The 12813-nt window shown below is 39.0% G+C and overlaps 1 protein-coding gene across 1 annotated transcript in view; it reads right to left on the bottom strand.

Moving 5' to 3' along the window:
- LOC146333122 (talin-2) overlaps positions 1–12813 on the bottom strand; it is a 152974-nt gene that overhangs the window by 48440 nt on the left and 91721 nt on the right. Inside the window, exons 7-14 of the mRNA XM_084719775.1 lie at positions 12620–12762; positions 12387–12514; positions 12002–12065; positions 11755–11859; positions 6571–6726; positions 5054–5155; positions 4304–4380; positions 121–301 (exon numbers count right to left, since the gene is read on the bottom strand). Coding sequence (XP_084575901.1) covers positions 121–301; positions 4304–4380; positions 5054–5155; positions 6571–6726; positions 11755–11859; positions 12002–12065; positions 12387–12514; positions 12620–12762 — 956 coding nt within the window. The remainder of the gene's footprint in view (positions 1–120; positions 302–4303; positions 4381–5053; positions 5156–6570; positions 6727–11754; positions 11860–12001; positions 12066–12386; positions 12515–12619; positions 12763–12813) is intronic.

Raw genomic sequence — 12813 nt, 5'->3', positions numbered from 1 at the left:
ACAGAGTGGAGGATGATGACACATCTGTCCACCTAGAACAAACTCCTCATCTCTAAGTGACTTTTTAAGTGAATGAAAAATACACAAATGTCACACTGAGAGCCATTTTGCTGTTCTTACCAGCGGCGGCATGTGTCCACGGTGCATCTGACCCATTGTGATCTGCTGTTGAGCAGATGGCATGGTGCCCATGCTGAGCGACTCCGTGCCAATGGAGCCAGAGCGGATAACCCCTGGCAGTGCCACTGAGCCGTGCTCCACCCGACCCACACGATTAAACTGCTGCTGAAGGATGGTGGACCTGCAGGTACACAAACAGGCTGTCAAAAAAGCATCTATAAATGTTAAAACACCATCCTGTCTTAAAATAGAATGGTACACACCACATGAAAACAACTGTGACGTTTTCTTGTAGCGAGTAAATCAAGTTTTATTAATTTACAATACTTTAGATTCAAATCAGAGCATCACTGAAGTTTTCAACTCAAGTAGAGAAAATCTCAGCTAATGTGTGAGAGTCACAGGGATCTATTTAAATGAGGCAAGTGCAGCGTCTATTACAGAGAACATGGGTTTGTTAAGCATGACTGCTGATTTTGTTCATAAACGCACAGAAGCCTTTATCACCAAATAAATTAATCATTACCAGCCAAACACAGTGGTGCACAATGAAAATGCCTCACCAAATGTAGAGAAAAGAACACAAAAAGGTTCTCCAAGAAGGAAAATGAAATGGTTGTCTGGCTACAGAGTGGTTAGATGTAAATATAAACGCCCAACAAATCTGCAGCCAAGACAGATGGTGAAGATTTTAAAGACGGAATTTACATTTGTGAGGATATTATTAATGTCATGTTAGGTTTCCAGTCCAAAGTGATGCCTGGTTTTATTTTGCAACACAGTATTGTACATAATAACCAAAAGAGGGAGAGAACTAGTGGGAATAATAACAGCGTGAACAATTCATGATTATTCTGTAAGGGCTGAACTCCACCCAACAAAGCCAAAACACAGCTACTACACATTTGGTCAAATTCAATTCATGACCAAAATGTGACTTTTAGACATTTGTTTTTCCATGTAAAATATTATTACACAGTGTAATTACAGAAAAAACTGCATGTTAAGTTTAAACCACAGCATTAAATTTAAGATTGTTGATAACATAGCAACAGCTAAGTTTGGCCTGTTTCCTGAAACAGAAAAATTCAGTTATATTATCCCATATAAATGAGGCAGTACCTAAATTAAGGTAACAAAGGAACATGTTGCACATCAATTTGATGAGGCAGGTGGATAGGAGAGGGACAATTCAAACAAAAAGTTGCAAATAAAGTCCTGCACACCAGGTTCTCTTGATGAAGGATTAGTATTGAAACATCACAAATAAACGTAATAATGCAAGTTAGACAGTGTGCAAGAGTTTATTTGCAAAGTAGTTAAATCAAATGATGACAAAAACAACAGCTAAACTAGTCCTGAAGAAAATTACAAGTTCTCTCAATCTCAATCTCTCTGACGAAAACTTATAAATCTTAAGGAGAAGACATGACCTGCCCTACTCTGCCTCTAACTGGCCAACCCTGATATTCTTACTTTTACCCTTCCTAATGATCAGTCCTCACTGAGGTGGTTAGGTTTAGGCATGAGTACTAGCCTATCAGAGGCAGAGTAGGGTGGATCACGACTTCACCATAGTACATAGTAAGATTCGTAATTTCATGCTACTGATACAATTGGATTTTTTTTCCCAGGAAAGGTCCGCCCTACTCTGTCTCTGATTGACAAATACTTTTTGCCTTCATTGGTTTGGGTCATTTTAGTTGTTTTGGTTTAGATATGAAGAATGAGACTGGGTAGGTTAGGGTAAGAATATCAGGATAAGCCAGTCAGGGGCAGAATAGGGAGATGCATGCCTTCACCATCCTGAGGAAAAAAATATATCATGCCCCTGACATCCCAAAGAAGGTGTTTTTTCCTAAACCCTCAAGATTTTCAAAAGGTAAAGTGTAAAATAATGTGCTTTAAAAGGCATTAAGTTACAACAATTTAAAAGTTTAGTTGTGCTAACCTGCCTAGTTACTGCTCTCTTTGTAGGACAGTATTGAGAGAATCTTTTTTGTTTTTAGCAGAGTGACATCTCACTCTTCTTTAATATATTTTTATCATCTTAAAATCACAGACTTAATTTCAACCAAAATAACAACACCTCCCTTTGTGTTGCTCAATCTGAATGACTCTCCCACCAGTTTGTGCCTCTCCTCCCACCTTCTGCATCATGCATGCTATGCAAGGCACAAAAATATCTACAATGCAAGGAAAAACTATAAACAAAATACTATACAGAAAAGCAAAGCACACAATAACAGTTCTGAACTCTTGCTGTGGTCTTCCTCCAGTCTTTGCACTGCCATACAAGCTCATATAGGTTTTTTCCTCTAAGACTGTCATTTGTCAAACATAGAAGCATGAACATAATGCACAGATCAGCCTCAAGCAGAAGCCAAATAACAGTGCAAAATGCAGCTGTATTGTAGTTACATATCAGAGACAAACTGGATCAGTTGCAAAACACAAGAAAACCAGAACACAAAGGAAGAAAAATACTAAAAAAAGAAGAGAGCATGTTTCTGTGTCTTGGTTGTATGTGTGAGTGTGTATATGGGAGAGATTTAACACCAGGCAGTGTGGTTGTGTTGAGTTGTGACAGTGGGCCACAAACACAAAGAAGAAGTGACACTGCAGAGTCTTCCCACTGTGTACTTGTAGAAGACAAAGCTTTGCTTTGTTTTTCTTCAGATAAGGCCTTCCAGAGTTTGGCTTGCTGTGTGTTTGCAGTATTAAAGACTTTTGCCTTTGGCTGTGCGTACAAGCCCAGATAAAACAAAGGGGAAAAAATAAATTAACAAATATTCTCCCAGTTGAAAGCAGGAAAGCAATATCAATTGAGGCTAGACAGGAAAAAGGGCTTCAGTTACACAGTGAAAGTCCACTGTGGATAAATGAGGTAATACACATCTAATCAGGAAATGTTCAGATAGAGCCTTCGCTTGTCCAGTGCAGCAAAATTTCCTCACATAATGATTATCTCTCAGGATAAAGTCTGGCTAAGGAGGTGTTCATGTGGTGAAATGAGGTCCTGGAAGATGGATGTGTGAGCTGGGGTTGAGGGCGGCTGTGAGAAGGAAATTGAAAAAAGGATCCAGTCTGATATTGTTTTTTTGCTAGAATAATATGCAATAACTTCAAACCATCAACATAACACTGGAGTATATACTGGACTATGACACAGTAAATCACTGCAGGGACCATATGGGAATTACTGTAAGGATTAATCTACAGAACTACAGGTTTGGTGTGCAGTAGTGTTATTCAAATTTCTTGCTTTTGTACAGGTTTCTGAATATAAGTCTATTGTTTTGTTTACAGTATTTATTAAATTGCTAATAGAAAGATGAAAACTGTCTCCAACAGTCCTGTTTGTCCTCGACTTCAGTGGTTCCATGGCACTCTGACAGGGGGTCCGCGAAAAGCTTTCAGATTTATTCATTTAAACATAATCAAAACCTGCAGTCCCCAGTATATTTTGGTTATACGGGTACAGCCATACAAGCAGCTCTGTGAGGCTGGGTACAATGTGCCTTTGAGCTACATGTTAATGTTAGCATGCCAACATGCTTACAATGAGACTGCTAAAATACTTAGGTACAGTGTTTACCATCTAAGTTTAGTATGGTAGCATGCTAACATGAATGAGCCAACAGAGGTCAGTCTTTCTACTGGTGGGCAAAGCAGCGAAGCTGAGCAAAGAAACATGGTGTCTGGGGGATAATGTTACAGAACCTACTACTAAAAAAAGGAAATGTTTCTGCTCCTGTCTGGTAGTATTTTGAGGTTAGTCCCAATGATAAAGATGAACCAGCAAACAATTCAGACTACTGATTGGTTAGATAGCATAGCAAAGTGAGTGTGTGACTTTAGTTGAGCGAGCATGAAAGAGTGAGTGGCAGATTGATTACTATCTATGGTGGCAGAGAGTTATGATGAATTCACGCTGAGTGGAGCAAAGATTGAGCAGTGAAGCTGTCAGTCAGGCAGTGTACGTACAGCAACGGTGCTGTACTGTGAAGGTTTGGGTTTGTCAGTGAATATAGGCCACAGCTTCTCAAAAATAAAGCAAAACTCCTGAGTGTGCTTCCAAACTGTGGGAATAACGTCAGCTCCACCTACATTGACGGATTACACTCTGGTAAAATGTCAGAAATGTAAAAACTTATTAGCTATAAATTACTAATTTACATACTTCTTCGGGGATACAGATTCCTCAAGCATGGTGGACTCCTCATCACCTTCTAATCCAAAGCGGTCCTTGCTTTGCTTCTGCAGGAGACAGAAAAATACATCAAATGTTATGTTAATAGGAGCCAACAGTGAGTGTAGAGACGTTACCCTGAGGTTATCTTTGCTAAATGTCCTCAATGATGTAGTGTCACATAAAAAGAAAACCTGGGCCCACACATATTCATCAAATGACTCAAGAGTAGAAAACTGTTCTAACATTGACATACTTGATTCTGTCTTTAGGTTTTGGATGAACCAGATGAGGGTCATTTAAACTGAGATGTCATGAAATAAGCAAAACTGTGTGGGAGTTTTTCACTTCTATTGGAATGCTGCTGTTAAACACATCTGTAAAAAGCTTCAGTATTTTTAAAGGCAATAGGCTGAGAAATATTTGTGCCATATTTTTGTCAACTGTCTTAACTGAAGAAAGAAATAACGAAGACCCAAATATGATACATGCAAGGCATAACTGTATGCTAATAACTCTTATCCCACTCTACTTGAGCTCATTAATTGCTCTAAGCAGCACGATGACTTCTTAAAGCGTGCCACATGAGCTCAGCTGTCCTGCACTTCTTTTAATTTAACCACAAATGTACGAGAGCAGCCTGAATACATCAAGAGATCAACAGATCTGAGACTTTTATCTGCCAAAGGAGGACATCGATCCATTATGATTCATCTGCGTCCCCAGAGATGAATGTCTCACCTTTTTGAGGATGATGTCGATGTAACCAGCAATGAGCTGAGAGATCTGTTCCCCTTCAGTGGTCTGCACTGAATAGTAGCTCTCCTGGTACTCCCCAAAGTCCTGCACGCGCACACACACACACACACACACACACACACACACACACACACACACACACACACACACACACACACACACACACACACACACACACACACACACACACACACACACACACACACACAGAGTAAAAAGTAACTATTAGTCCTACACTGTAAGTTGATCAGCTATTTATAAATGTCAATTTTCTGTCAATGTAAAGCTAAGCCCAGGAGTTGGAGTTCAGTAATGTGCCTTCCTTCTGCCTGCCAGACTTTATTAACATATTGTCCCGTTGAAATGTTATAACTATCTACTCCTTCTAAAAGATGAAAAACCAGACACTAACTTATTCGGTGAACATCTGGCAATTAATATGAAACGGGCAAACAACAACACAAGTTACAGGCTGGAACAGAAATTTCAAAGGACACTATAGCTGTAGTGTTGTTGTCAGAGTGGCAAATATTTCAACATTGCATGTTTCCTTAATTTCTGTTGACATATCATGGTCATTTTATGATTTATAACAGTAAATACACCACAAATTTCTCCTTTAAACATGTACTTTATACTGGAGTATAAGGAGTGAGTAAGTGAGTAACCACTGCAGTGCTTGTACTGTACACAGGTTGAGGATTTACTGTGAGGATTAATGTGAATCCATGGAGCAGCTAGTTTCAGAGGAATACTACACATTGTGTTGGGTGACATCAAACCGCTGCAACATACAGAGAGTCAGATTAACCCAAGAAGCATCTCGGAGCACATTTTATGTAGGCAATGGCACAGAAAAAAATTAATCTGGGACATTTTATCAAATAAAAAGTACAAAGTGGAAAGTGAGATATATAGGCAGTGGCACAGCATCCAACTTACAGAGTAAAGTATGACTCCTTCAACACATGTGCCACAAATCAAACCTTTGAATGATCCATTTCAAATCCCAGCATCACAAAAGCACAGACCCTAAACCACAAAGCACTCAGCTGAATTAACAAGAACGAGAGAGTGTGTTAATTTAATAGAGACAGCGCCTGAACCAGATCTGCGAGATTAAATCCATGTTGCTCATTGACTCTGGGTGCTGACACAAAGCAGGGATATTGACAAGGGAAGACAAAAGAGTCTGTTCAATAACTGAAGTGCATAAGAGAGGGAATGAAAAGACAGGCAGCCTGAACACTGTGGTGATTGTTTTATGGCCACTGCAAGGACCAGTTTGGTTCACTGTGAGCCCGTCGCTCTTCTTTACTACTTGGGATGTCGGGCTCAGAGTGGACAGAAAGAATGATGGATAAAATGGGTGAAAGAACGAAGCCAGAAGGACCAAAACCTTGTCAATTCTTGTGAAAAATATGGTGTTTCTGTGTGTTTAATCCCACTGTAAGACTGCATCAGTGTGCAGTCAGATGTTTTCTTTATGTGCGTCTTACCAAGGTGAAGCTCTTGGGTGACGCCGCCCACCTCTTCACAGTGGTGAGTGGCCACTCCTGAACCACATCTTTGGTCCTCTCATCCACTCTCATCACAGACTCTTTGGTGATTCCCAGGAGCCTCGGCACCAGCTTGTTCTTGCTCTTCATCTTTTCCTGCAAAAACAAAAAACTTTAATCCTTCTTTCCAAGCTTTACAACCAGACAAAACACTGCCTTTAAGCACAAAACATTACGCCAAATTATGACAAACTGAATCTCACTGGGCTATAGATTAAAGACATGGTTCAGATTTTTTTAAGTCGTATAGTGTGAGGTACTTATACATAGTCAATATATTACCTACAGTAGATGGCAGTGGGCACACCCCCACGTTGGAGAAACTGGGGATGTATGATCGCCTACTACTACTACTTTACGTAATACACTATGGATAAGTAGCTCATACAACCCCACTTAAAATAATATGAACTGCCTCTTTAAGTGTGTTGTGTTCTGGGTTCTGGGAAACCAAATTGTATTTTAAAATAAAATATGAAACATCATATTAAAAGAAAAACAACAATTAAATAATTTGCATCCATTGTTGGATGAAAATTAGCACAGACACATTGGTGATGGCTGATGACTCAGAGACAAAAACTAAAAAAACTGCCAACACTGAACAGGTGTCAACCTAGAATCTAGATCTTTGGTTAGATATGTGATTGTTTCTCACGTACAGTCTGTCAGCTACTAGTTCATTTGATCTCATCAGTAGTGGAGCGTGAGGTTTTTATCTGCACCTCAGTCCTTGAAGTTTTATAACAAAGTCGTCTGAGATTTGTAATGGATGACTTTACCTTTTCCTGTTAGCTGGAAGAGATTTGCACTCTTTGATGTATGTTTATGAGCCCTTTTAAGAAAACTGTTTTTTATTGCTGCTCATTTCCACACTTCAGGAACTCAAACTGCTTCACAAGATCTAAAGGCTGGATTTTTCTGAATTAATTTGGCAAAAAAAAAAAAGCAATTAAACATTTTTGCTTGTTTACATGAAGTGAACCTCATTTCTTTTCCCTAATTTTAAAATATTGAATTAAAACCGCACATTAGCTCTACCTGGACCTGCATTGCATTGTAAACACACACACATACACACTCGTGTTTCTAATAGCATTAAATGTCAAAAGTAACATCTCTGTCAAGACATCATGACCCTGCTACTTAAGATGATCCACAGACATTGTGATGAGCAATTTCACATTGGAACTACTTCAGGGTTCTCTGAAACCGTTTTTACACGAAAATTAGCAGGTTTTACAAATGCAGGTAAGCCTGCTAAAAATAGGCAATGTACTCCAATTAACTCCTCCATTGCCAGCAGGCCTGTTTACCTGCCTGTTTTTTTTTTCAGACATTCTGTCTTAAAAACTCAGCTCATGTCTGTGAAAGAAACCAGAGAGAAAGAGGGTTTTAAGTCTCTGTGTGCAACTCTCGGTACTTTTGGAGCTTCTAAGTGAATCCCTGTGGCTTGAATTTTAATTTCTCTCCTGCATCACTAACCCTACTTTAAAACATCTGCCTTATTTAACCGTTTTGTGTTTACTTTCAGCTGTTTAGGAATTGTGTTAAGTTACTGCAGGAAAAAACCCAACATTTCTTGATTTGCGGCTTCATAATTAAAGCTTTTTAGTTAACAAAATAATGGGGGACTAAAGACAAGCAGTCATCAGCTAAACACACACTTTGAAGCTCACAAGCGACTGGTTTGCGTTATATACTCTACAGTCAGGAGCCTATAAAGCAATACACTGACATGAACAGTACCTGTACAGTCGTAACATCCACATGACACCCAAGAGAGTAAATTGTAACATTACATATATTTAACATTAATTTATGGAAAAAAAATGAAGATCTTTGTTTACAAAAGTCCATACTTTAAGGACTCATTTTGAAAATATTGACTTTAGTATTTTATAATGATGTTTAAGATCCTGCAAGTACTCAGTACTTTCTCCCCAGTAAACTGTACACCTAGTACTGGTGTAAAGAGAGTCATAACACTGTCTGCAGTAGGTACAGGAACATCATTATCCACTGTAGTACTGGAAAGACTAAGTTTGACTTTGTGGCAACCAGGCAGTTCTCCTTTAGAATCCACTTCCACTGAAGCTCTACATGTTTTAATGTTGTCTGTATTTAGAATTGCATTTATACATTTATGATTGCATCTCTGCTTTCCATTGTCTTTTGTACACACTACAGGACACTTTACTCTCATTGGACCACATTGTATAAATAAAAGGTAGAATGACTAAATGAAAACAGATGCTATACAAACAAGACATCAAGCTCAATGACGCAAACAAACCATTTTAAATGTCACTTTTATTCCCTTCAGAGAACAATTCTGCCATCGTCAATTTTCATATCCCGCTGCCTGCTGAAGGTATTAGTTGAATAAAAAGGCATTTAGAGAAAAGGACAGATTAACAGTTCAAGCAACAAAATTTAAATGCATAGGCATTACTGCTTGAAACTCTAATTTAACTGTCACACCGATCTGCCAAGATGTGCATTCATCTGTCTAACCAGCAAAAAAAAAAAAATCTTCCCAGTTAGTAATTAAAGCGTTATGTCTTAATCATGTCTTTATCTGCCTGTCAAAAACTCTCAACCTCCTCTTGTTAATCATTAAGCCTCTAATGTCATATGCCAGACAAACTTCTTTCCCTTCCCCTGGTGTGGAAAGAGAAAGCGTTCCTTCAGGAGCTGCAGTCGGCGAGCAGATGGACAAACCATGATGGGCTGTGACGTGAGGGCAAAGAGGTGAGTTGTGAAAAAGTCCTAGAGGGACTGTAAATTCTCTGGGGCCCCCAGGGGGTTATGGGTTAGGGACTATAGGCTGCATTTTTTCCAGGGTTATTTTTAAGATGTTTCTGCTCCACTGGATCACACTCGAGGGTGACAGAAACGACAAAGGTGAGCAGATAAGATGTCAAACTGATCAAGGGGAACACGGATACAAGGCCAGGTGGTAGGATATGTTTTAAGATGTGTGTTTTATGTTCTAAAAGGAATACACACAAAGGTACGGAGCTGTGGAATGTGTGAGCCGCTGCTGCAGCAAATGAAGATCTGATGAGGTGAGCTCAAATCTAATAGAGAGTTTTTTGTTTGTTTGTTTTTTTATACCTCGTCTCTGGCCTTATCCTCTGGTGCTGAAAGCTACTGATGAAAAGCCAGGAACTGCCTGGCAGAGAGTCAGTAACAGCAGCACAAGTGACTTTTTTTCCCAAGCAATTACCAGAAATGATCTCATTTTCTACGAGAGCTCAGCGATGAAGTCAGAAAAGGTGACAACTGGAAAGCAATTTATCGATGCAGACGGGAGGTTTTCCCGTGACTTTATGCAGGATGTCCTCTCAGCGACAAATGATGTGAGGAGTTATCTGTCACTCTTGTCATAGCAGTTAAACTGGTGCTACAATTGGAAATCAGCAAATTGCTCCTTTCAGCAGGGATCTGCCAGCAGTTGGACTTATTTGGGAGAGTTAAGTGTCCCGGGTTTGCCTGTGCGATGTCTCCCTCATTCACTCCACTTCTTCCCCCACTCTCACGCTGAAATAATCTTTAGTGCCACACTCGGCTGCACCGACACATTTGGTTTCCTGCCAGCAACACGCTGAACTCCCTGCAGACGAGGTGCTGCCGTCAGTGTGTGTTTGTATGTGTGTGTTAGAGAGAAAGCCAAACAGAGACATGTAAGAGGAAAAACAGCTATGAGGTTAAATTTGAGTTTTTCAACCCATTTTAATGTTTAAAAAAAGGTTTGAAAAATGTTGCTTTCATCAATAAAGAAAATACTCACAATTCATTAAAAAAAATCTCAAAAGCTAGTATAAAAGCAAAATGTCTAAAATTGGGACGTCCCAGTATACCAGCATAAAGGATTACTACAATATGTTAAAGATTAAATATATATATCATGTTAATACACAACTGATAATATCATGATTCAGAAATAATCCAGCACCTCTTAAAAATACTTAATGCTTTTTTTAAAAAAAAGATTATTAGCCTTTATTTGACAGAACAGCTGTTGATCAACAGGAAAGGGACGGGCATTCACTGTATGCATTTAACCAATATCTGTTTCTTTTGGCTATGATAATAATCGTACAGTGAAAATCTGACAGAGGCAGCTGTAGTATATAACAATAGAAATAAAACTAATGTTTCTTTTAAGCAATGAATAGAGGTCTTGAAATTTTGCATCAGAGCACCATTTTTGCAATAAAAAAAATTAGGCTTTTTGAGAGCATCTTCATTATCCAGCACCGGTGCATAAACACGAATAAATACATTTGTCTTTTTTCAAATCTTACTTTGGAGTCTTGCTTCAAGATTCTGACTTTGAAACTGAGCTAAATAAAAAGACCAAAACATATAAAAAGGATTAAAGGGTAACTTATGTATTTTTCAATCTGTATCCTATTTTCTCATGTTTTCGTGCCTACGTGACTAATGGGGACAACAGTTTTTGAAAATGGTCCAGTATTGAGTGACAGTGCTGCAGCCGACGAAACAGGCTGAAATGTAATGCAATGTAATCCCTACAGGCAACTGCGCACCATCAAAGCACATCCACTGAAGGTGCTTGTTTTTGCCACTGACAGAATTGTTATTTCAAGGGTCATTATGGTAAGAGAGAGATCTTTTTTTAAAGAGTAAGATACATTTTGTTTAACCAAAAACAGCTTTAAGGACTCTTTTTGTTTGTTTTAATGTCATGCACTGTTTTGTAATGGGTATAATTTTATCTGTTTGTCTCACTGAGTGTTTTTACTATTCCTAATAGAAAAGCCCTGCTTGCATGTTTAAAATGGGGCATTTTTTCCTCTTGGTGTGGGTGACATGAGAAGCTTTGAAGGTTCAGGTGGACACAAACTCCTTCTCCACCTGCTCGGTTCAGCCTCCAACCTCTTTTTATCCAGTTAACACTGAACGCAGAGAGCAGATTTTACACTCAGGAGATAAAAGGCTCTGACTACACATCGACTAATTCCAAAATCTGCTTCCCCCTTTTTAAATAATTCAATTGAAAGAGAACTTCAGGCTAGATTTTTCACTTTTGAGAGTGGACGATCTTTTCATTGAATAAAATGCAGCAGTGCTACTGTACATCTTAACACTCACCTTGACCAGGAAGAAGGAGACGCCATATGTCCGCAGAGATCGAGCCAGTTTGACGTATTTCACTTTTGCTTCTATCTCTGTCATTTCTCCACAGTTTTTGTGCTCCTGCAGGTTGCATTAAACACAAATTCAGCATCTGAACAGCTGCACTGGTGCACAACGGTCAAATTAATTTAAAACATTTAATTTTTAAAACATATAGAATATATAATATGTGGATTTTTTTAAAAGCACAGTGCGATCATACCTGGAATATTTTCTTCTCAGCTCCCCTCTGCTTTATGTATTCTTTTGGTAGAAACTCCTTCAGGCTGAAAAAGAAACGAAACACAGAAGGAGATGAAATTCACACAAAAAGCATGACCTCATTTTTTTCTGCTACAGCCTTAAAAAACAAAAGGATAATCAATTTTGTAAACTTCTGGTGCTGGATTTATATTGGTTCTTTCATGAAAGGCTGAATTCTTTTAGTTTTAGTCAACTTCATTCAAGTTAAATTAGTTCTAAATCTAATATTTTGGCAAAAAAAAAAAATTGGAGAAAAGCAATATTTTTATTTAAAATGATTCAATATGGATTGACAGTCTTCATGTTGCACCACTGGGAAATCTTCTTGTGGGACAGATGCTTACTCTAAGAATCCAGGTTTGTGTTTATGCTCTATGTGAGGTCCAAACTGGATCTGGGCCTGGATGCCTCCAAACTCGCAGGCCTTGTCAAAAGACACTGGATGAGAACCGTTTAGGATGTCATCTCGAGCCTGAATGACAAAAAGAAAACCTTTCATTAACTTGGAGGTCCTGTCAGCTCCAGTAAACATATTTGCATCAAACCGACCGACAGACTTCAAAGTGATGGGTCGGACCTGCACATAAAGCAGATTGAGCTGGACCGGGTCTCTGGAGTCCACGTTCTGGTCGGAGTAGAAGAACTTGCGCCTGAGCAGAAGGGTCTCGTTCTCGTCCACTCCCTGCTCTCTGAACGTTCTGCTGTGGTCCAGCCAGTTCACTGACAATACAACGTACAGCCACGGGGTAAGAGTATGAAAAATACTTCTAT

Source organism: Lutjanus erythropterus, chromosome 1 (genome assembly GCF_056507025.1).
Source record: "Lutjanus erythropterus isolate fLutEry1 chromosome 1, fLutEry1.hap2, whole genome shotgun sequence".
In the NCBI taxonomy this organism is placed as follows: Eukaryota; Metazoa; Chordata; class Actinopteri; order Lutjaniformes; family Lutjanidae; genus Lutjanus; species Lutjanus erythropterus.
This window is presented reverse-complemented; position numbering and strand designations above follow the sequence as displayed.